Source organism: Marmota flaviventris, chromosome 1, assembly GCF_047511675.1.
Source record: "Marmota flaviventris isolate mMarFla1 chromosome 1, mMarFla1.hap1, whole genome shotgun sequence".
NCBI classification, from domain to species: domain Eukaryota; kingdom Metazoa; phylum Chordata; class Mammalia; order Rodentia; family Sciuridae; genus Marmota; species Marmota flaviventris.
This window is the reverse complement of record NC_092498.1, coordinates 148853138-148877680: the sequence shown is the minus strand read 5'-3', so window position 1 is coordinate 148877680 and position 24543 is coordinate 148853138. Positions and strand designations below refer to the sequence as shown.

The 24543-nt window shown below is 54.4% G+C and overlaps 1 protein-coding gene across 10 annotated transcripts in view; it reads right to left on the bottom strand.

Annotated features, from left to right (window-relative positions):
* Positions 1-24543, bottom strand: part of Ssh1 (slingshot protein phosphatase 1) — a 60644-nt gene that overhangs the window by 22446 nt on the left and 13655 nt on the right. For 9 of the 10 annotated variants that reach the window (XM_027923211.2, XM_071617301.1, XM_027923213.2 and 6 more), the window contains 5 exons: positions 11513-11616; positions 6847-6911; positions 6338-6459; positions 1799-1867; positions 839-904 (listed from right to left, as the gene is read on the bottom strand). In XM_027923211.2, the coding sequence (XP_027779012.2) occupies positions 839-904; positions 1799-1867; positions 6338-6459; positions 6847-6911; positions 11513-11616 (426 nt within the window). Of the gene's footprint in view, positions 1-838; positions 933-1798; positions 1868-6337; positions 6460-6846; positions 6912-11512; positions 11617-24543 lie in introns of those variants that run through there. The other variant, XM_071617324.1, reaches the window with a different exon arrangement.

Here is a 24543-nt window from a genome sequence, read left to right as displayed (position 1 = left end):
CTGGCCACGTGAACACCACCAGTGCCTTCACACAGGGAACAGTACTCAGCTTATAAAAAGAAGGTAATTCTGCAGACTCGGTAACATGAATGACCCTAAAAACAGCACGGCTAAGTGCAAGTGGGACACAGAAGATTCTGCTTATGAATTTCCTAGAAAGGACAAATCCACTGGGGCAACAAGAATGTGGGTTGCCAGGCCTGGGGAAGGAGGAGCGAGCACACAGCTCCCTCTGTGATGAGGACCAAGTCCAGAGACGGACAGTGGGGACGGCCACGAAGCTCCGAGAAGAGGCTTTACACCGCCGAATTATATGCTTAAAACACGGTTCCAATGGCACGGCCCTCTTGAGCCTATTTGCTGGGCACGCCCCAGCTCGGGCCCTGGAGAGCAGGGCTTCTCTTTCATTGCTTTACTAGTGATGTCTGTCATACAGGCTTTGATCCCAACAACGTGTCACTGTGGCGATCCTCACAGGCACATCACATACCGTGACGCCGTCCACCCTTGCCATTCCTCCTCCCCAATAGGTTCCTCAGAAAGAGTTTTTCATTCTTCTTTTCTTTTTTTTTTTTTTTTTTTTGGTACCAAGGGGCACTTAACCACTGAGCCTCATGACCAACCCTTTTAATTTTTTATTTTGAGACAGGGTCTTGCTAAGTTCCTTAGTGAGTTCCTTAGTGAGGCCTTAGGGCCTCACTAAGTTGCTGAGGCTGGCTTTGAACTTTGAACTCAGCCTCCCGGGATCACAGGTGTGTGCTGAATGGGGGTCTTGCTGTTCGTGGTGTCAGCTAGAAGCACCCTGCCGAGGGGATGGGGTCCTTGAAGACACACTTACCACATGGCCTGGACAGACACGGGCTTGAATATGTGCATCCTCCCTGCCGTGCTCACGCTGAACCCACTGAGGACGAGAACAAGGAGAAGGGCAGCTGTGGGGAAGGTCGGACCCTGTGGTCAGATCCCCGCCGGCGGCAGAGCAGCCCTGCCAGGGACTGGGGAAGAGCACGCTCCACCGTCGGGCGTGGTGCGAGGTGAGCCAAAGGCAAGCCAGGATGGGGTGCTCCCCACCCAGCAGGATGACACTCCCAAAACTCAAAGTGCATCACCATGCGGGGCCAGGACGGTGCCTGGTGTCATCTGTCTCAATAACTGACCCTGCCTACCTGCTCCCTCTGGCACCACACACTCATCGATATATTTTTTTTAATTACATGAAAACATATTAATGGAAAACAAAATTTTAAAAAGGAAAAGTATCCTATGATCCCACTACTTCAACCCAACGAATGTCTGTCCTTTCCAGTCCTCTCCAGGGAGCCACTTCAGCAGCCTAGAATCCATGTGCAGGAGTGACCACCCGCCTCCCTCCTGTCCGCGCATCCGGAGGCCCTCACTGCCCCAGGAGAGAAGGTGCCTGGAGCCTCTAGCCCTGTCTACCTGCCCAGGCCCCTGGCGTCCTCCTCTGAAGTCCCCAAACTGGCAGGTGTCTTCCTGGCACCCCAAGACGGGACTCCAGCTGTATCACACCCCTCTGGGAGCTGACAGGGTGGCCCGGCGTTGAGCCCAAGGGGAGTGGCTGCGGGGCAGCGGATGGCTGCTCCTGAGCGTCACCCAGCCGACCTGTGGCAGGCTTCCGCTGCTGCCTGACGCGAGCTCCCTCAGAGAACCTCCGGAACGCACGCTCCCCTGGGGCTCCCTGGACCCCAGCACTACCCTCCTAATAAAGTCGACCCCGGGCTGCCGGCCGGCCGGGCCTCAGCGCCGACCGGAGAGGGTCTTTCCGAGCGGTCCTTACCCGTCTCCATCCAGGTGGATCTTCGTGTCGCTCCACAGCCGCAGGACCATCCCGATGGTGCAGCTTTTGCTACATCAGGGGATAGAAGACACCTGGAGTCAGTGTCCACCCAGGCACTGGCCCAGTGTTCCCTCAGTCCCTCTACCCAGCCTGTCCGGCTCCCAGACAGCCACCACCCGACTGGGATGGGCTGCTGGGCCTGTATTTGGAAGAAGTCCTCGGTGCCCGGGAAGAGTCCTCTATAACTGGATTCTAGAAGACAGGGGTCTGGGTGGCCCTGCTAGGGGAGCACCAATGGCCGCACCATTTTCGTGTGGGGTATGGGCAGCAGACGACTGGTCTGCACCCACACTGCAGCGGAGAAGCCACCGACGCTGGCACGGTGCTGGCAGAAGGCCACATCCAACCAGGGCCCCTGGACAGGTGGCAGAGCCAGCCCCAGCCTCCACTGTCCTGGGGGGCAGGAGTGGGCGAGTGCCCGCCTTACTATTAATGTACTTTCAGACTTCTGTTTACCGCCCTTTGTGCAGCTGCCACCTTACAAACTGGCTGAATCTGGTTTTGTCTTGCCCATCCCAACAGGGAAATGATACTTGTCAACTTTAGCGACTGGCGCCACTGAAAAGCAGACCGAAGACACTTATCAGAGGGGCTCCTCAGATCACCAGGAACACTCTCGGGGCATTTAAAACAGCTTGTGCGAAACGGCCACGACCGTGCCAGGGGCCAGCCCTGCTAGCCACCAGGATCCTGGACTTATGCGTCTGCCACTCAACAGTCCCCTTGAGGAGTAACTTGACTCCGCCAGACCAGGGGCTCTGGGACTCAGGCCAGTTCCTCCTCCAGAGCATCCCCACCACGCAGGCCCCTCCTCCTGACCACTTGCTTCCACATCTGTTCAAGGCCTTCAAGTGCCTTCGGGCCGAGCCGATTCTCTGACTCTGCCCCAGCAGCCCTGCCCAATCTCGATGGGCTCACCATATGTCCTTAATACTCAGCTGTACCAGGGCCAGGAAGGGCCGATACCCAGCCATCCTGGAAAGGCAGGCCTTGGCACTGAGCACACAAGCCAGGGACTAGCAAAGAACAGAGGTCACAGCACAGACAGCCACACACAGCCCAGGCCAGGAGGGGCTCCAGGGCAGGCAGAAACCCCCACAGCCTGCATGGGACAAGGGGCACCTCAACCGTCCTCCCCTGGGCCCAGATAGGGTAAGAAGCTGGCAGCAGTCAGAGTCCATAGAGGACTTGTGTTTTTTTGGGGGGGCGGGTAACTGTGGATTGAACTCAGGGGCCCTCGACCACTGAGCCGAACCCCCAGCCCTATTTTGTATTTTATTTATAGACAGGGTCTCCCTGAGTTGCTTAGGGCCTTGTTTTTGCTGAGGCTGGCTTTGAACTCACCATCCTCCTGCCTCAGCCTCCCAGCCACTGTGCCGGCTCCACAGAGGACTTCTGTTCACAGCCCTGAACTAGAGCCCAGAGCACAGACAGGGGACCACAAGACTGTACCGCCCCACAACTCCTCTAACACCACAGTGACCAACACCAAGTCTCTGTAGCAGAGGTGGGTCTATGGATTGGATAACATGGGAGCTGGGGAGGGGTCTTCCTAGAGGAAGAACGCGCTGAAGGGTCAAGTGGGGGGTGGCAACTCTACCAGAAAGCAGGTTTCCAGACCCTGGGGCCCAGGCAGTGGAAACGGAGAAGCCAGCTGGGCCTGCACAGATGGAGGCACCGGCAGGAGAAGGGCCTGCCCCAGACCTTTACAGGAGGCAGACATTAATGCACAGAGGACAGCAGTGTGGCTCTCAAGAAGTTCCTGAATCTCAAATGACAATTAACCAGACGTGGATCCCTGGGGCGGCTACCTGGCCTCCCAAGGAGGCATGAGCAGGTCTAGAACTCCGGGGACAATGCCAGCCGCACCAGCCATCGTTTCCACACGATTTTTTCTAACACGGCTCGCCTGGACACCCTGTCACCAGGAACCAAGGAAGGTCCCCGGGAGGCGATGCTCTGCTTTCTCTCTTTTGGGCTAAGGAAACGAAATCTCGCAGCAAGAATTTAGGAAAACCAGAGAACCGTGACCTCAGCAGGGGAAGCCTTTCTGGTGAGGACTGGGGATCTGCAGGCCAGGGCACAGGAGGACAGCGGGCACCTGGGCAGTGTGGGAGCCACAGAGCAGCAGCTCCCAGACCCCCACATGCCCAGAGTTCCCTGAGTCCTGCTCTTTCAGCCTCTCCACCCCCTGTCCAGCCACAAGCCAGCTCCTCCTTGAGGCTGGTGCCCACAAGAGGCAGCAGCTGAGACCAGACAGGGTAGGGAGACGCTGGCACAGGGCCACAGTCCCAGGGAAAGGGGACCCCACAGAGAACCCGAGCCAGGGCGTCAGGAGGAGGGCAAGGGAAGAAGGCACAGACGGGCAGGACACGTCGGAAGGGAGGGGCCTGGGCAGCATCCCGAGTGGGAAGAACAAAAGGGGGTCCTGCGTGCAGGCCGAACGTCATCCATGACCCTGGGCTGAGGGGGCACGGGTTGTTGTCCTGTGCCCCCTGACGCAGCCCCCGGCACCTGGCAGATCTGGCACATAGAACTGACAAGTCCTTGGGTGACAAGCTGCAGGTGATGGACGAGCAGGGTGGAGTGTGGAGAGCCCAGTGTGGCAGGGAATAACGAGTGCGGTCCTCCACACAGCAGGTCCACAGTGCAAGGACGAACGGATGCCCAGCTCAGCCACTCACTGGGGTGACCCTCGTGCACTCGTGTGGTCTCTTGGCATCGGACCCCTCATCTGTGGGGTGTGAATAGGGCTGCCTACTCCACAGGAGGGCGAAGGACCACGGGGGCTGCTCCCGGGGCATCTGGTAACTGTACTGTGGTGGCCAGCTCAAGCAACAGAGAGGACCAGGAGGAGGACTGCGTTCCTATGAAGCTCCTGGTCAGGATCCAGATGACGGGGAGGGTCTATGGAAGGCAGACTCCGGTTCAGGATCAGAAAGGGTCACTAGACAGACTACACGCAATGAGAGAAGCCCCTGCCCAGGGGAGACGTCCAGCTCTCTAACCACTGAACAGCCTGCACACAGCCCCCTGGGAAGGTGGGCCTGGACCACTTCTGAGACACCTGCCTGGTGGCATCTGACACCACCCCACGCCCTCAGTGGCCCTTCAGAGTGCGCCTCCTGAGACGGCAGCTACACATCTTCTAGACCCAGACTTCCCGACCAGCATGAGGCCACCGAGGCCTGCTCCCCGAAAGTGCGCACAGGAGGTGTTTTCATCAGGCCCCGAGGCACGGGAAGGAGGGCTCCCCCCTTTCCATCCAAGACCTCTAACAAAGGAACTGCCTCTGGGAACCAACCTGGGCCTCGTAACAGCTCAGAAGACGAGGCTGCACCACTCTGTGGCTCTTCACTGCCGTGTCCCCGCCTCTGCCGGTGACAACTCAGACAGGCCTCCTGGCCCCACCCACCCCAACCTCGCTGGCCGACCTCGATGGCTGCCCGCTGGTCCTGTAAGGTCTGGCTTAACAGCTGCCATGTCAGCTTGGAAGCCTACCCCCCTCCTGGAGGGTGGTGCCGTAATACCAAGAGCTGCGTGTGGCTGCTTTGTGGCCTCCCTGGGGCCCAGCCGGGTCTCACACACACAAGAACACAAAACTCACTACGTGCTTGATGGGCAGGTAGACTAGTGGACACTGAATGACGTCGCTTTGACCTGGTTTTATGAATCTGGGGTTGCAATGACCCGCACACCTGTCCATGCAGGACGACAGGCCGGGGAGCCGCCTCACATGCACAACAGGGGTTGTGATGTAACTCAGCTGACCCACCCAAACTGCAAGCCTCTCTTACAGCCGCTGACCAAGGACCTGTCACTGCTGCACCAGAGCTGGACAGACGCCACAAACGCATATTCCCATGGGCCATCTTCCACGCTCACCACAGCGGGCTCCTCCTTCCTGGCTAAGTGGCTCCTGCTGTGACATGGACACAGTTTGAAGTTCTCCCTGAAGGGGTCACGTGCTGGAAGCTGGTCCCAGGGTGGCAGAGTTGAGGTGGTGGACCTTTAAGAGGCGGGGCCCAGGGGAGGGTCGTGGCTCCGCCCCCAGAGGGAGGAACCTGTTCTGTCTGCGCAGGACAGTCGGCAAGAACACGCCTTTCTCTAGGGAGCCTCTGCACATGCTCTGACCATTGGGATGCCATCTGCCATGAGGCCCTCGCCAGAGGCCAAACAGCTGCCTCGTCACCGACTTCCAGCCTCTAAATCCGCGAGCTGAACAAACCTCTTTGCCGCCCGGCTCGGGTGGCTCCTCCGGACGGCCGCTCATCACGGCGCAGGTCTCCTGTGCCTCAGCCGACTCGGCCCCTTGACGGCACAGCCTGCATCTGACGGGCCCCGAGAGCCCAGGCCTCTCCACTCCCTGACCTCTGCAGGACTCCCACACTCCTCCCCGATGAACGTGGACACCCGGAAACCTTGCTCCAGCAGCATCTCTCCCCCTCCCAGGCGGAACCGCCTCCCCATGGGACTCACCTTTCCTTACTGGAAAAGTCGACTCCCAGCAAGATACTCTCCTCGGTGTCCTGGCGCCCGCTGCTGTACACCACCACCATGTAGCGCACACGGTCCGTCCAGGCGCTCTCCAGGCGCACGGCCTGTGTGGGCAGGGACGCGCTTGCTCGCTGACCTTTCCCAGAGGAGCACCTCCCTCCCCCGGTGAAGGAAGAAGGAAGGGTGCCACTGTTGATGGCAGGAGCCAGGTCCTACTTGTCTCCTGAGCAGCAGGGACAGTCCTGGCTCAAGGGGGACACCCAGAATATGTGCAATGAGCACACGTCCAGGGGAAGAAGGTTCTAGGCAAGGCTGCCGGGAGCCCTGGTGTGGCCCTCTGCGGGCCCCTCTGGGGTTTGTTTTCCAGGTGGCGCTGGGGACTGAACCTAGGGCCCACACAGCCTCCACCCCTGAGCTGCACCCCAGCCCCCTTGGCTTTGGCTGTGGTCACAATGTGGGACACAGGGACCTGCGCTCTCCACCCTGCTTACCAGCTTGATCCTGTCCTCACAGCGCAGGAGGTTGATCATGACTTGCAGGTGCTGGGGCAGGTCACCTGTCAGGCCAACAAGGAAGTTTAGAAGGTCACCCACCTGCTTTCCAGGAAGAAACCTCGAAAGGCTGGTTTTAGGGGCCTGGAGAAAGATTTAGAAGTTAACTTTCTCCACCCACATGACAGGAGAAGCCTCCCAAGAGCTCTGTCCTGAGGGCTCCTCCTCTCTGCCTGATGTGCATGCATGTTAGAGTGACTGGCCCCTCACCATCCTGTTGCTAATGCTGCTCTATTTTCTGAACTGCTTGCAACATGGGTGCTTTTAATAGAAAAATTGGGAAATACAGATGAATCTAAAGAGAATGTATTTCTACCAGCAGTGGCGGGCAGGGTCATGCAGCAGGACAGCCAAACAGCCAAGTGCCATCATTCCTCTTCAAACTCTTCTGCATTTTCCATAACACTCAGATATTATTTCTCTACCAGGAGAAATGTCTACGCGGTTATCGGGAGCTGCTGTAAGTTGGGCGCTCAGGGAAATAACACGGAGACAACCATCTGCCATTTTCCCTTTTCTTGCTAAAAATTATCTTCTCTCTCTCTTTTATCTTTCTTACATGGGACGGGCAGTGACCCAGGGGAAGGTCTGTTTTGGAGATGGGGTCTCACTGTGCTGTGCAGGGTGGTCTCAGCCATGCTCCTGTCTGGGGACTCCAGGGGCCAACACTCCGCCCTGACGGGGCAGGGTGCAGGAAGTGTCCACAGGTGGCAGGGACCCTGTAACTGAGGTGTGCCACGAGGACGGAGCAGGTGTGACTCTGCCGCTGCTTTCTTCAGAGTTTACAGGCTCCTGAAACCTCTCACGGGGCTCTTTCTTAAGAAAAGATTCATCTGCAAAGATGCTGATCTAGAAGAAGGTGCAAGGAATAGCTCGTAAAAGTCTGTATCAATTTCACGCCAAAGAAATTGAATTACCTCGAATTTTAAAAAGTGCTCTATAACTGAGCCACAGTACTTATAGAGCACCTGCCTCACACACACAAAAGCCCTGGGTTTGATTCCCATCACCAAAGAGAGGAAACCCTATCTATCTATCTATCTTTCTATCTATGTATCTATCTTTCTATCTATCTATCTATGGTACTGAGGAGTGAACTCAGAGGTGCTTTAGCCCTGAGCTAGATCCCCAGCCCTTTTAAATTTTTTATTTTGAGATAGGGTCTCACTAAGTTTTTTTTTTTTTGAATTTTAATATTTATTTATTTCTTAGTTTTCGGCGGACACAACATCTTTGTTTATATGTGGTGCTGAGGATCGAACCCGGGCCGCATGCACGCCAGGCGAGCACGCTACTGCTTGAGCCACATCCCCAGCCCATCTCACTAAGTTTTTGAGGCTGCCCTCAAACCTATGATTCTCCTGCCTCATTCTCCTGAGTCACAGGTGTATACCACCATACCCAGCTAAAAATCAAATATTTTATTATTTTTTTAATTTTTTTGTTCCGGTGATTGAACTCAGGGGCACTCGACCCCTGAGCCCCACCCACAGCCCTATTTTGTATTTTATTTAAAGACACGGTCTCACTGAGTTGCTGAGCACCTCACTTTTGCTGAGGCTGGCTTTGAACTGGCGATCCTTCTGCCTCAGCCTCCTGAGCCGCTGGGATGACAGGTGTGTGCCACCGTGCCCGGCAAACCACCTATCTTAAAGACTACCCCGAGAACCCCGGGAGAATGAACACTGTCTACAGACTCAAGCACTCCAGGGAAAAAAGTCACATTTCTTCCTTTAGCAAAAGCATCTTTTTACTTTAAGGCAGAAAGACAGATGATGTCTACACCGCACTTCCTGTCTCAGCAAGGAGTCAGGTTATCAGAAACCTGCCCCTCTAGTCAGGAGGGTGGTGCTCATGTTAAGAGTTCTTTTCACAATAAATAACATTTTTAAAAAATTTGCCACTTTTATCTGTTCTCTCCAGTAACAGGATTCCACAGTGAAACAGCCCACGCGGGCACTCATTCCCGACCAAAAGGAGTGACTGCAGATAGCGGGTCCTATCAAGAGGACATGGAGCTCCCATCCCCTTCCTCCTCTGAAGCAGCACCCCCTGTCCTGCCTCCAACGCCAAGATACCACAGAGCCCCCTGCTGGCTCCTCACCTGCCCTCCCCCCAGTCACAGACGACAGAGGAAGGAAGCACAGCGCAGCCCACAGGGGTGGGGGGTGGGACAGACAGACTCCTCAAGAGGGCTGCTTGCTGGGGCGCAGAGTGCTGACAGACAGGAATCCCAGTCGCGGGCCAACAGGCACACACAAAAGCCAGAGGCTGTCCGCCTGGAGACCAGCTCTGGACAGGGCCTCCAAGGCCTGGCCTGCTGGGACCCAGTGAATAGCGAGTGGCTTTCCCGTGGGGGGGATTAACCCTCAACTGTCCTCAGCTCTGCGTGGTGATGGCGAGGGAGGGCAGTTCATCCTGGGGGACTCGATACTAGGGAAAAAGGAACCAGTGTAAAGTCCAGTCTGGGCTCGTCTGGGGTCATCTGCTGAGAGTCCTCTTTGGCCTTCCTTAGCTCACTCTCTGTTCCAGACCTCCAGGGGACTGAGCCAACCAGCTGTCCTGGCCTCCCTGCCCTTGCGTGGTCAGGAGGTGCCTGCACCCGCTCTACAGGCAGCTCTCACACAGCACGGAGCGGCTGGTACTCGGTGAGCAAGGCCTGACCACCTCTTCTAGTGTACGCGTCATAGTCAAGACAGAAACAGTGGCCACACTCCTAAAAGGGCAGGACAATTAGCAGACTTAGGAATAATGGTTCTGTAGTTTAACTGTACGAGGAGTCCCTGTAGTGATTATAGCTGCACATACAAGTGTGTGTGTGTGTGTATGTGTGTGTGTGTGTGTAAGTAGCCATAATTATATACATTTATATACACATACATATATAATTTTTTTCTTTTGGTACTAAGGATTGAACCCAAGGGAGCTTAACCACTGCACTATATGCCTCATCCCTTTTTTCATTTTGAGACAGGGTCTCACTAAGTTGCCCAGGCTGGCCTTAAACTGGGACTACAGGCGTGCCACTGTGCCCAGCTTAACCGTCTGTATTGTCTGTACTGTATGTTTATATACATCATCCCGGTAGAAGGCAGGTGTGTTAAATGCATATTCTCCGTTTCCATACTGTCTCAAGTATTTGATGTCCACTATAAAGATTAGAATACTGACACTCACAGGTGGACTGTGACTGCCCAGGGAGCTGCAGGACTTGGTTCAGAAGCCAGGTCTGTCTGGCTCCAAAGCAAATATTCTTTCCACAAAGCACACTACCTTCTTGCACAGGACAATTATTTTTTTAGCTTAAAACAAAAGACCGACTGAAACATAGCATTTGCTAGAACTTCCAAGGTATGAAATTCTAACCTTAGATGTTCAGAGATGAAGCTGGACAGCCAGAAGTTAAGCAAACAAAATGGGGACAAGCGACAAGAAAAGGGCCCCGGCTGCCAGGCCCTTCCGGCTCACAGACACACCGTGCCAGGCCCAGAGCTCGGACTTGGTACCAAGACCCACTGTGCGTACAGAACACCCACTGTGCGCACAGGGCTTGTTGGTTTCTTTCCAGATTGCCTTTGGTTTCAGAGTCAAGTCACCTGTTAGTTCACAGGCGTTTCTTAGTAGTTTGCTTTTGGACCTATATTAACACTCAGTTGGATCCCTGCTCTATTATTTTTATCCATTTCCAAAACCAAACTGTCCATTATAGAAAAAAATATCCCACCACAGTGACTTCTCAGGGCAAGAGCCGAAGACTGTGTGTGTGTGTGTGTGTGTGTGTGAGAGAGAGTGAGAGAGAGAGAGAGAGAGAGAGAGAGAGAGAGATATGCTGGGATTGAACACAGACTCTCTACCACAGAGACACATCCCCAGCCCTTTTTATTTTTTATTTTGAGACAGGACCTCATTAAGTTGCCCAGGTTGGCCTCGAAGCTGCAATTCCTGCCTCAGTACCCAAAGAATCTTAAATTCCCCGAGTAAGAGTCTTCAAACGCTTCGAGAACTGACAGCATTTCCCAGACCAGCTACATGGCACCCAGATGCTTATTTTCAAGGGGCCACCTGGCTATACTGCACTTTGGCGCATTTGTTGGAAAGTCATACAGTATCTTAAAATCTGCAGGTACTTGATCCACTGTGCCCAGGAAATCTTACATCCCAACAGAGAGCTGCTGACCACCTGACTTCTCACATAGACAGACCCACGAGCCCCCTGTGCCATCCCAGAGCACCTGAGCCTCCACCTGCACCAGTCATTACAAACCTGTGCTCCACTACTGCTCTGGCCTTGATACCCAGCAAACTGCCCACCACCAACAACGGAAGGTTCCTCTGATGCTCAGAAAAAAGAGTCCCAATTCTTTCCTTTCTTTTTTCCTTTCTTCTTCTTCTTGGTACTGGGGACTGAACCCAAGGGCACTGTACCACTGAACTATACTCCCAGATCTTTATTATTTATTTGAGACAAGTTCTCACTAAGTTGATGAGGCTGGCCTCAAACTTGTGATCCTCATGCCTTAACCTCCCGAGTCACTGGGATCACAGGCATGCGCCATTGTACCTGGTAAGAATTCCCAACTAAAGAGCGTCAACATAGAGCCATCACCTGCATGCTTGTGAGGATGCTGAAGACTCCGCTGGCCGTGAGGGCTGCTTCCTTGTTGTAAGAAGAGGGCTGCTCCCTTCACCATGAAAAAGCTCTCGCTCAAGCTAGGAAGAGTAAAACCAAGGCACAGTTAGAGGGAATTCAGAGGAAAGCCAAGACGTGCTGCAGGGAAGAAGCTCTGAGTGGACACAGTAGACAAAGTGCCAATGGCAGGGGACTGCGGTCACGACCCTTCCCCCAGTCCTCGTCCCTCGCTGCGCCTTTGCTCCAAGCTTGCTTTGGAGGAGTGTTCCTCATGACATAATGCTGCTGCTGAACACCCAGAGCTCTGGGTGGGCTCCGCCAGCACCAAAAGCCCCTTCCACAGGGCACTGGGAAGGGGCTCCCTGCACTGCTTTCTAACACAGAGCAACGTGAGCAGGAGAGGCTGCTCCCCTCTGTGAGTTTCGCACTCCCACTGTTGATCTTTGCTTCCAACTCCCTGTTAACAACTTTCCTGCTTCCTGGTGCTTCCCCGGATGGGATTCAAGATCAAACTGAACTTGTACAGGCTGTTTGCATTTTAAGAAAAGTGGGTGACCTGTGACTTAACTTAGTTAAGGCTGCTCTGTCCACTACTCCTGTGGAGAGTCTCAAGCTGAGTCACTGAATCTTTGGCCTTTGTTATTTTTAAGTAGCAACAACATTAATATTCAATCTAGAACCTGGGCTGGGGATGCAGCTCAGTGGTAGGGCACCTGCCTAGCATGCAGGAGGCCCTGGGTTCAATCTCCAACACTGCAAAAAAAAAAAAAGTCACAATTAAAAAATCTCACTTTCATGAGCTGTCTATCAAAAATATCTTCAGCCTGTGCAGAAATTAAGAGTTAAAAAAAGAGGAAAGCCCCAGCTATTAGTTGCTATCAATTATTAAAAAATACCATAAACTCTTTAAATCACCCATTAAACACACCCATGAATAATAGCAATTATATTATTATCGTTAACCCATAAATAATAATAGTCCTATTATTATTATTATTATTATTATTATTATTATTATTATTATTAAGCTGGGGATCAAACCCAGGGTCTTGCACATGCCAGGCAAACACTCTACCTCTGAACTACACTTCCAGGCCCCCAAATTATTTATCATGATTTTTTTTTTAATGGTGCTGGGATTGAATCCAGGGCCTTGTAACTTCAAGGCAAGCACTCTACCAACTGAGCCATATCCTCAGCCCCTACAGTGGTTTTTGAAGGATTGGACCATCTATGATTATCTTTTTTCTACTTACTATTTTCCAAATTTTTCAAACCAAACACACTTTAACTTTTATCCTCCCCCCTCCCTGTAATTGAGGGTTGAACCCAGGGTTACTCTACCACTGAGCTACATCCCCAGCCCTTTTTATTTTTAAATTATTATTATTTTTTTTGTGGGAATTGAACCCAGGACCTTGCATATTCTGAGCAAGTGCTTTAGTGATGAGCAACACCCTCAGCCCTTTATAAATCTTATTTTGAGACAGGGTCTCACCAAGTTGCTGAGGCTGGCCTTGAACTTGCAATCCTCCTGCCTCCAGCCTCCCAAGTAACTGGGATTACAGGCCTGTGCCACCACACCCAGAACACATTAACTTTTTTTAAATGGCTGTTTTTTTCTTTTTAATTTTCAAAGTAATATAAAATATGAATGCTACTTTATAATAAAAATCATTTTTATTAATTTTGTGAAACATCACAGTTTAAATGATAAGGAATATAAAAATACAGCAATTCTTTCTTAAGCAACCAGAAAATGTCTTAAGAAAAAGCAGTTCTTAAAAAAAAAAAAAAAAAACCAACCCAGAACCTAGACTTAAGCAAATTAATCCCTGGCAGAAATACAAGGATATCTTCTGTGATATAAGGCAGTCAGCTCACTTTTGCTGCCCCAGACATCTAATGTTAGTGGTCAAACACTGTAATCCTGGAATAAAACAGAACAAAAACGAAACCCTGCGAAGCCTAACGGGCAATTCTGAGGGCTAAGAGCTGGCGTTCAAGTCGGCAGCTCCTGGGAAAACTCATCTTCTATGATGTCAAGTCCACAGTAAAATTCTTTAACTTTTCTGGCTCAGTTCTCATGCTAAAAATAGGGCCTGCGTGGCCATGAGGCAAGGTCCCCTGTCACACGGGCACTCCCCAGCCCCGTTTCCCACAGGCACCCTGCGCTTCTCCAGTGGCCCTCGTGGCATGTGCCACCCTGGCTCCGCTCTAGCTGGAGCCCAGGGCCAGCGAGCAGGAGAGCAGGAGAAGCACCTTTCTCTGCTCGCTCTCCTGGGAGAAGGCACATGCTTGGAGCACAGTGTGGCCAATGTGTCACCCAGGGTGTCTCGTTTTAGCTGCTTCCAGATCCCCTGACATTCTTCTACCCCTCAATCTTGTCATCCTCTCCTTTCCTCGAATTTTACAACAAAGTCTGTGTTCAGAACCGTTCTTTTTTAGACACGGATCACTTACTACTTATTCTCATCCAAATCCCAAAGCGCTGGGCCAGGGACTCCCAGCCCAGGGGAAATTAAAACAGCATCAGCACGGCCAGCAGCAGAGCTGGGACTCCTTCAGGGCATCATCCCTTGCTTGTACTGGAGTCTGCGAGGGTGGGGATGCACACTGACCAGCATGCTGCAGCCAGCCGACCACGGACAGTGACCTTAGCCTTGGGAGTCAAGGAGCCAGGGAACCGGGCCGAGGGGCCTGGGCTCTGGAAAGAGGAGTCTGAACCCTGCAGGGGAATCCAGAGAGCAGGGGACCGCGACTGTAAGGACCCCGTGTCCTGGGACACAGCAGAGGACCCCACACACGGTGACTCCCAGGGCTGAGGCAGGCAGGGTGGGTGGGCAGGCCCGGATCCATGGGACCAAGATGCACAAGTCTTCCCGACCCAGCTTCTGCCCGGAGCTCACTGCAGCCTGTGCCTTCCACTGGGTGACAGCACTTCCCCCTACAGCCAGGGCTTGGTGCGGTTCTCTCTGCGGATGCCCTGAGGGCAGCGGATGCCCCAGCCATCGAGGCCCTAGACCGTCGGGAAGTGGACCTTAAGAGATCCACCTTGGCGAGGCCGGGCTGCAGATCAGGGGACAATGCCTGCAAGGTACTCAGGGAAGGAAGCCACAAACCAGCCGACCACTCATCCCAGCCACCAAAATACTGGCCTTCTCACAAAAAGTCTCAGGGCTCCCAAAAGACAGACTGAAGTTAAAGAAGGCCTGGGCCGCGCAGGAAACTCCTCCTGGGCTTTGAGAAAAATCTTGGTGAGGGATTAAAAACAAAGGCCCAGTGCCCCCTCTCCCTCCTCAGGGCTCAGGACTTTATCTCTGCAACACAAACACGTTTTGGGAAGAGTCCACAAGAACAGGCTTCTACAAAGCACGGAGACAGACAAGACCTTCAACCGATGCTCCTAGAACCCCAGTCCCAGGCACACCCAGCTCGGGCCCTCTGGGGAGCAGGCGGCGGGGAGAGGCCAGCGGGTCATACGTACTAATTCGGGCTGGAAGCCTCTGAACGGTAGAGGTACTGAGTTGGCCGAAGGAAGACGCAGAAATCAGACAAATAAAAAAGGTTCATGACTGCAGTCTTCACGTCCCCAGCGCCCCTTCCACCACGCGCCCAAGGAGCTCCTGCCATCGACTCCGCGTGCGGAACACAGGAAGGGCGACAAGAGGCTGGCTGGCAGGCTCGCATCCTCCTCAGACGCCGGTCCCACCCAGGAGTAAGTGGCTCTTGTAGCACTCTTGTCTCTCCCTGATATTTTGGCTTAAAAAGGCCCTTGTCCCAGCATCTCCTGATGAAAGAGGCCCATTCAGAGGAGCCAAGAGCCAAGTTCCTCTAATCGCTTCACTCCTACGGGCTCCCCTGCCTTGGGAACAAGCAGCAGGGTGTGCCCTGGAACTGGGAGGGGAACAGCTGGCCACCAGTAACTGCCCCCAGCAAGAGGACCCCCTCCTGGTTAATCGACACACTCAAGGGTATCAGTCTGGCCAATCATCATCCATCCGTGGGACAGGACAGGACACGGCAGCTGCCACAGGAAGGGACCCTATGTTTTCAAAAGCACTTTGACATTCTGAAAATGCTTCAGTGTGCTAACAGCCACTCTGGGCGGCTGGTGGCCCTTCCCAGGGAACATTCCAGGTAGAGGGGGCCACATGCGCTTCTGTGGGCTCAGGGGCACAGTATCCAGGCAAGCCAGGCTGCAAAGCCAGGGGAGGCTCAGATCCCACAGGGCCAGGACACGACTCCAAAATCCAGGGGCAGGAGCCTCCAGGAGCTGGGTGTCTGCCTCTCCCTCACCTGTGCAGCGGGTGGGGATAAGGGTGACCACAGCCAGGGCAGAAGGGCCTCCCGACCTCAGGCCTGCAGGGTTCTGGAAGGGAGCAGAGGCGTCCAGCTGGGAGACGGTGGAACACTTGGCCAAGGGGGACACTGAGTAGGACTTCTGGAAGCTTCCCCCAGCTCCCAAAGGGCAATCAGTCCACCCTAGAGGGTCGCGCCAGACACTACCATGTGCCAGGGAGCGCAGGTCTCCACAGGCAGGTGCCCCCCACGCCCACCTTCTTAACCCCCAGAATGCCTTTATTTCTCCTCCCAATCCAGCTGTGCTGCTGGTGTGGCCACACCTGCCCTGGTGGCTACGGGCCCCAGGGCAGTGGGTCACATGGCTGGGTAGGAGGCCGCCTTCTCCAGTCTGAATGCAGGAACATGAAGGAGTGACTTAGAGAAGTGGAACCCTAGGGAGTGAAACCTTGGCATCCGGTCCTTGCTGCCCAGGGGGCGGCTGGGGGAGGCCCTCATGGCAGGGCTGTGGGAAGAGGGACACCAGGGGGCGGCTGGGGGAGGCCCTCATGGCAGGACTGTGGGAGGAGGGTCATGGTGCTCGGTGCCGCTCATTGGCCGTGAATGTGAGCAGCTCTCAGAGCAGCAGGGCCGCACTTCTCAGCGCCAGGACTGTGATTCTGGCAGTGACCTTGTGGCCAAGACTGCACGAGGCACTCACTGGGCCGTGTCACCCACCGCCCACAGCTCAGCACTGTGGCTGGGCAGCAGTGTGTGACGTTTCCCCAAATGAGGGGACCCAGTCAAAGCTTTGAACCAGGAACTCCAGGGACAGCCTGGGCCACTCCCTTAGGTCGGGCACACCTGAGTTTAGAACACACAGAGCTCGGGCCTGCGAATCTTCCTGAGGGGTCTGTCTTTCTGTTGTTCTCCCAGGGATGGGTACTGAACCCAGGGCCTCACACCTGCTAGGCAAGCTCCACCCCGGCCCTCGGGCTCTGACCATGGTCCCTGTATCATGTTCTGATACCCCTTAGGAGGCTCTCTTCATTCATTCAAATAGCCGAGTATTCTCAGAGCATGGGGAGCCTGGGGGTACAGGGCGGTACACACATTGATAAGGGCAAAAAGAACTGTCTCCCTTAAGGAGTGGGTACCTGTCTCGGTGGTGAGGGTGCATGCCATGCCACTTAGAAACAGAACTCCTTCAAGAACAAAAGCAGTAGGTGTGGAAATACCACACTGGAGACTGTTAGGCCAATGCCCCAGATCCCAGCTTACGCCTGAGCAACCAGTGAACTCCTGGAACTCGCTCCTGCCAGGCCCAACCTGAGCACAGTCTAATGCAGATGTCTGAAGTTCAGGAACATCAGCTCTTTAGAAAGTTCAGAGGTGCGTCTGATGCCCAGCCAAGGTTAAGGACCCGCAAACTGAATAAGAACGGAAGACACATTTGTGGAGCTGGGCATGTGGTGCACACCCATAGTCCCAGGGACTTGGGAGGCTGAGGCAGGAGGATCACAAGTTGGAGATCAGCCTCAACAACTTGCTGCTAAAAGATAACATGGCTAAACACATGCGTGGTCCTTTGAGAAGCATGATCAGGTGCCCTGAAAGAGATCATCCAGGGGCCAGGAAACAAAACAGCAACCTTTTTGGAAGCACCAAAAACAGAGGCCAGGCTTTTAGGCACTATTTATTGCCTGTACCACTTCATTGCCGGGAACCTCGGGGCCAAGTAGCATGACACCTGCCTTGGAGAAGGACACCACCAACTGTTGCTGTCATTACTTCTGATGGGAGAACGACTGCGGGAACACTGAAAGATTCGACCAGACCATTAATTTGATTTTGGATGAAAGCCATGAACAATTACCCAGCTCTTCGCAGGGAGCAGAACGAGTGGTACTAGCCTATATGTTGTAGGAGGTGACAATGCTGCTGTCACTGGAGAAATGGGTGAAGAGACAGATTCTGCACTGAACCTGGGGAATGTTCCAGCAGAGCTCTAAACTCTGCAGCACAGTGAGAGAAACCACATACGCTGGACACCTAAGTCTACACAGAAACCAAGCATTCTGAGGAGGATTCTTGGAATTTTTAGGAACGTGCAATTGTGAATTCTGACTTCATATTGATTCACTGTAGTATATAAATTAAAACATTTCTACATTTTTATTGGGAAAAGCAAAAAAGCTCAGTCGATCACCACGGTAGCGAATTCTTACATATGTTACGTTGCCTCGGCATCCACTATGACTCTAGGCTGTACCTTCTCAAATTAGGAGGGGCTCAGGCCCAGTCACCCTTGGGACAGCTTCCAGTCGTCCTCCCTGCCCTCTGGGCGGTTGATCCCGAACTCTGCCTCCTGGTGAGAGGAGCTAGCCGCAGCCTGCTGATCCTCTGGCTGAGTGGACGTGCAGATACGCCACAGTGATGTCCTCTCAGTCACAGCGTGACCTCCTGGAATTCGTGCCTGCTCAATTTTGACCCATCAATTAAAGTCCCTCCTCAGAATGCAAACCTGTTTGTAGACCACCCTGGACCCCCAAAGGTGTTGGCCCCAGGTCTCTGCTCTGTCCTCCCAGGCTCCGGGACCTGTGAGCAACAGACTCTATCTCCACCTGAGTCTCTCCTAATCACCGGAGGGGTACTTTCCACGTGGAGAGCCTAAGTCCAAGCAGTCACCCGCAGAAATGCAGGATCCTTGCAGAAGGGGTGGTACAGCGAGGTGCAGTGAAGGGAGCCCACGCCAGGGCCCAGACCTCAGATGCTGTCCCCTCAGAAGCAGCAATGGTCAGCTGGTCCCTGCATGTGCCCACCTCCAACCCAATATTGCGGTCACAGATGTTCCTGTTCTCTAAAGGGCCAGGCCTCACGATGACATGAGCCAAGGACCGCGACAGCAGAGCAGGCCTCTTGTAAGCTCTGCTGTTGACAAAGCACTCTGGCGAGGGACGCTGGGGAGCCTCAGGGGACTCTAGGCAGACAGCACAGGCATTTCCACACTGATTTATGCACAAGGAAACAGGAAGCTGCTTAATGACATGATTTCAGGGTTTCTTAATTCTGTATCTCACAAAAATCAGAGGCTCTAAGCCCATGGTCCAGGCTCTGTCAAGGGTCCCAAAGTGGCAGAAGTACTTAAAACTGAGTTACTTTTCCATGGATAGAACTAACCCTCAATCACACTCCGCACCGCGAGCTAAGGGGACCTGATGGTCATTCAAGGGAAAAAAGGAGCCAATATAAAGTTGTCACTACCAAAAAGAAGGGTGCCAACAATTGTGAGGAGGAGGTTCTGGTGGCCCGGTTCAGATCACAGGTGTCTACTGAGCGTCTGTTGCGCCCAGAGAGCGCTAATCCCAGGGGATTCGAAAACAGCCAGACAGGGTTGCTGCCCTGGAGAAGCAAAGTGAGACAGGACAGGGCAGGAACTTGGATACAGCGTGGGCACCCGGGGTCAGGGAGTCTTCCCGGGAGTGCTGAGGTGAGCCTGCCTCCAGGAGCACGCGACGGGATGGGAGAGTCCACAGAATCTGCTCCACGCGCCTCACCGTGAACAGAGGGAGGATATGGCCCTTGTTGCAAAAGGCCCCACGTGGATTCCTAATGTGAACTTATAAATTCTATTTTATCCGTCAGTTCCTCGTAAGCCTGGTTTGCCAAACTGGCTTCTCAGAACTTGATCATCCCTGTGTGAATTCACAAAGTCAAGCTGCGGAATGTGCAAAGCTAAGAGCCAAGCCCTGGGCTTGTGGCCGGGCCATCAATCTGTCAGCATAACAAGTCACAGCCCCTGCCGCCTGGTACCCTTTTAAATAAGTAAATAACAGCTCCAATGTGAATGGTGCTTTGTAGTTCACAGAGAGCCTGCCCCTGCATTTTTTTTCACTTAATTCTTACAATTCCATTCTTCTGATGAAAGAATCAAGACTCAGATAAGATAAATGACTTGTCAGTGGTTAGATGGTTTCTAGGGGCAAAACCAGATTAAGAAGCTCCAAGTTCAATGTCCTTCCTGCTGAGTCCCCAGGGCAGATGGCAGAACTGTCTGACCTGCAGCAACCGCAGAAGCCGGTGAAGGTGATGGACACAGAGTGGCCTCAAAACCCCCGCGGGCTGTGATTAGTCAGCTTAGAAGCCCCTCCCAACAAGGTGACATTCATAAAGACGTAAAAGAGATTGGGAAGCTGTTGAGAGAGACTGACTAAAAGCTGCAGATGGAAAGGAAAATTCTTTCCATTACTCTCCCAAAGGGTCCTTCCTCATCCTGCACCCAAGTTCAAAGTCACAAAGGCCCCAAGTGGTAGCAAGGTCCTGCTTTCTGATCTCAGGCTTCCCACTGCGGTTGGGCAGGGCCTTGTTCCAAACACCACTCTACAGAGGAAGAAAACAAGTGGCTCTCGGGACACACCTGTCAACTGGAGCTCCCAAATTGTTCCCCAAGACACAGAACACCGGAAGAGGGCAATTCCAGCTCGGCGGGCACTAGGCTTGGGGAAAGGGGTCCCGGGCAGGCAATGCTGGCAGGGCTCGTAATGGTGTCTGCTGCCGGGGCCTTCCAGCGTGGGCTTCTCAGAGACAAGGAATGTCCAGAAGCATTTCACACAGCGAGAGGCATTCTGAGCCAGCTACGGCTCCCCTTCCCACCAGTGGGTGGGAGCAGGCGGTTGAAGCTACCAGCAAGTCCACAAAGCAGGACTTTTGTGTCTCCATAAACGAGACAGCAGATGATGAGCCCTGACTTGGCTCCAGAACCCTTAGGAGAGTGACCCCCAAGACCCCCAGGCCCGCCAAGCCAGAGCCAGTGAGGTCCTCCTGGTGCACTGCGAGCCGGGGCGGGGCAAAGGCACCAGGCTGCGCTGTGCAGGAGGCGCTAGGGCAGCGAAGTCACTTAAGCCAGACAGAAACAACAGGCACGCCAAGAAATGTCCTCGCAGCAATGCAAGAATTCCAAGAACGGCCATCTCGAGGGCCCAGGTCCCCAGCCTCTCTTTGGTATGCAGCCTCAGCCCAGGTCCATTAGTCACGAGACGCAGGTGCCCCTTCCTTCCCAGTCTCGGCGACCACCAACTTCAGGCCCTCCTCACCCTGTGAGTCATGCCCAGGCACGTTGCCCTGTGCTCAGAGAAGCCCTGCAGGACAGAGCTGGGGATGCACATGTCCTCTCTCTGCACTAGCCACGGGAGCCTACAGGAACCTGAAATGTGGTCCTCCTGTGACGAAGGAGTGGGTTTTGTTGTTTAATCAACTTAAATTTGACTTTATTCAGCCGCGTGGGGTGAGCAGCCGCGGCAGGGGACACGGCAGCCCCGGAGCTCTCAGCCTGATGGGAACCAGGACGGGGCCTCCTGGGCCTCGAGCCCACTCTGCACAACTCCTCACCTGTTTCCAGTGCATTCTTTCTCAGCCCCAGAACTTTCCACAATGTGATATCTACAAAGTCTGAACTTCTTGTGCCAACTTTCCGCAGTGGCCACACTAGCCGTCACACCCGGTCAACTAAATTCATTCACCTGGCGGTCCAGGTCCAGCTCAAGGTACTCACAGCAAAGTCAGAACTGCTTTCTCACCAGGCAGGCGGACACACTGTGATCCTAGCTGCTGTGGGGTTGAGGCAGGGGGATCACAGGTCCGAGGTCAGCCTCAGCAACGGGCAGGGGATGTGGCTCAGAGCTTGATCGCCCTGGGATCAATTCCCAGAGCCACCCCCCACCAAAAAACGTGCTTCCTGAGCATCCTCCTCTGGGCCCCGCCCTCTCCCAGCCTCCAAGCTGCCCGGGCTCTGCCCTGCGCCTGCCCACCACATTGCCCACCACACTGCCTGCTCTCCTGCCTCCCCCGCTGCCAGCCATGGCTCATCCCCTTCAGCACCTTCTTCATCTTTTCTCATTTTGCAGGTGAGAAGACTGAGACTTAGGAGTTCAGTCACTTGTCCAAGGTCATATACCTGGAAAGTGACAGGAACCCAAGATCTCTGATTGCCAGAGGCGTTCCCTAGCCGAAGGACAAAGCCTCCCTGCTGAATGCGGGGCCATGAGGATCACTGCCACCTGGGGTCACGTACTATGGGAACCAAGCCCTTCAAACAGCACCCCTCTCGGTGCCCAGAAGACAGTGGGTGCTCGATAATTATATGCTGATGATGGGCACTTTGTTCAGCATCCCACTAAGTGCATTCTGTATACTAACTCACTGAGTCCTCAGTGTCTCTCTCTGAGTATTTTACACAGGGAAACAGGCTCAGAGAGGTCAAGTCACTTGCCTGGGGTCACGGAGCAGAGAAGCAGGAGAGGGCAGCAGGACTCCAGCTTTGGCACCTCTGCTCGTCAGCACTGTATTTCTGCTCAAGTGACACCCTGGGAAAACAGGGTCAAAGACCATTCAGACCTGGAGCCATCAGGTGGGGCGGAGTGGAGCTGCATCTGAGCTGGGGTCTGCCGATGCTGAGCCAGGTGAGGGGGCACCCAGCCAGGAGAGACGGGGCACTCGCTGACCACACTGTGCATATTACAGGACAAGGGGCATCATAAATATGGAGAGAGAAAATCAGAAGGACCTGGAGGGTGACACCAGAATGGAAGACGCCCCTGGACCAGGGTTTTCACACATTTACAGACAACGAGGTCAAGGGGGCTGGGGACACAGTCCTCACCCACTCGGGGCCGGCCTGGTGGGAAGGCCTGGGCAGCACACCCACGGCACCCCGCCCGGCCACGTCCATCCTGAATGCCATTCTCCACTGGAAGTGACCAGGGCTCCCTGGAGGAGTGACTGTGCCCAGAGGTGGGCACGGAGGGGCAGAAGGAGAGCCGAGACCCAGGTCTCAGAAAGCAGGGCTGCTGACAGACTGGGGTGGGGTGAGGAGGACCGTGGACAGCCGCTTGAAGGAGACCCCGCTGGCCAGACCAGGGCCACGAGACATCAAGGTCAATAAGGTAACGCACAGATGATCCAGGCCGAATACAGACACACACCGCGCAGAGCCGCTGCGGAGGGCGGGGCACGACTCGGCTCAAGGCACATTCTCAAGAAATGCTTCTCAGCAGTGGCCCTCGCCTGTCCTCCCAGCAGCTCTGGAGGCTGAGGCAGGAGGATGATGAGTTCAAAGCCAGCCTCAGCAACAGCGAGGCCTAAGCAACTCAGTGAGGCCCTGACTCTATTTAAAGTACAAAATAGGGCTGGGGAGGGGCTCAGTGGCCGAGTGCCCCTGGGTTCAATCCTTGGTACCCCCCCCCCCAAAAAAAAAATCTTCTTAAAGAGTAACTACCCAGTGGAGCAGCACCCAAAGCCCTGCCGCAGTCTGGACAGGACAGCTCCCCCACCTGCTCTCCGGCCAGAGACCACTCCCCGAGTCTCCGCAGGAGGAGCCTCAGACACTCCTCAGGCGCCCACGACTAACCAGGGTCTTGGGCCCGAGGGCCGGGGGTCAGAGACAGCTGCGGGGGCTCCCGACTGCAGCCCTGGGACAGGACAGCAGAGCGCACCCAGCCACCCCGAGCTGCGTCCCTTCACTACCAAAGGAGGTCGGAGCAACTTTTCTGCGAGTTTGAAATGATTTCAAGTTTTAAAATGTGATTTTTAAAAATCTAACTTAATGGGACTTTGGTAAACCACCACAAGTGTCATTTTTCTATGTTGGTAGGTCACTGCCCCCTCCCCCCAGTGCTGGGGATGGGACACACCAGGCCAGCGCCCTAACCTGTGCCCCACTGCCCATCTGTCACTGGCACAGCTCCTGGCCCCGCCTCCTCCCTGACCCTCACCAGCCAGCGCCCCGCCTGCGCCCCCTGCCCTCTGCTGGGCAGTGGCCTTGCTTTGTGCACAGAGCAGTGGGCAGCTGGGCTCTGCTGGCTCCTCGTAGTCTCCCTGTCCAGGGGTTGAGGGCCTCCCACGTGCGGTCTCTTCCTGCTTGGAGACCACAAGGTGGGAGCAGTGGGCCTCCCATTGTGGAGGCACATGGAGCCGGGAGGCTGCGGTCCGGCAGGACGTGACTCAGCATCCTGCTCACAAGTTCAGGCGGCCAGCAGCCTTGGCACCGAGCGCTGCTGCTGACCTCACCTCTCAAGACCACAAATCACCAGGTTAACTGGTGGCATGGGCATGCAGCCTCGGCTCTCCTGTGGGCCTCAGGCCACACTGATGACAACCTGCCTTGCTCAGCCTCCGCTGGGGGGCTCCTATGAGCATCACAGCATCAACCAGAAAGAGCTCTACAGAGGAACTGGCCTGCTGGGGTCCTATTGTTGTTTGTTTCTTGTGGTTTTTATAGCAACTGATCTTGTTTCTCTCTTTGCTCTGCCTACTAGGAAGCTCAAAGTAAGGCTTGTAGCCAAACTGTAATAACTACCAACATCAAACCACACATTCCACATGTGACCCTTCTCCTGACTTTACCTTATCTCCTTACTCTCTCCATGTCCCAGTTAAATTCCACTGTTCTCTCTACTGTTTCAACTCTCTTTGGAAAGGCTACAGTAGGCACAGCCCGCGAGTGACCCTGGGGGTGGGGTTCAACAGAGAATCCCCAGCACTCAGCAGGAACGCAGGGCAGACACTAAGCCCACGCTGGGCTGGCCGTGATGAATACAGCAAATAACTAAACAAACCCTCCCCCTCACCAGGCTGCTTCACCGGAGACCCCTCAGCACCCTGGGCTGCCTGTGAGTCCCTACGGAGTCCCCATGGAGTCCCACTGCGGCACAGGCAGCCGAGAACCCAGT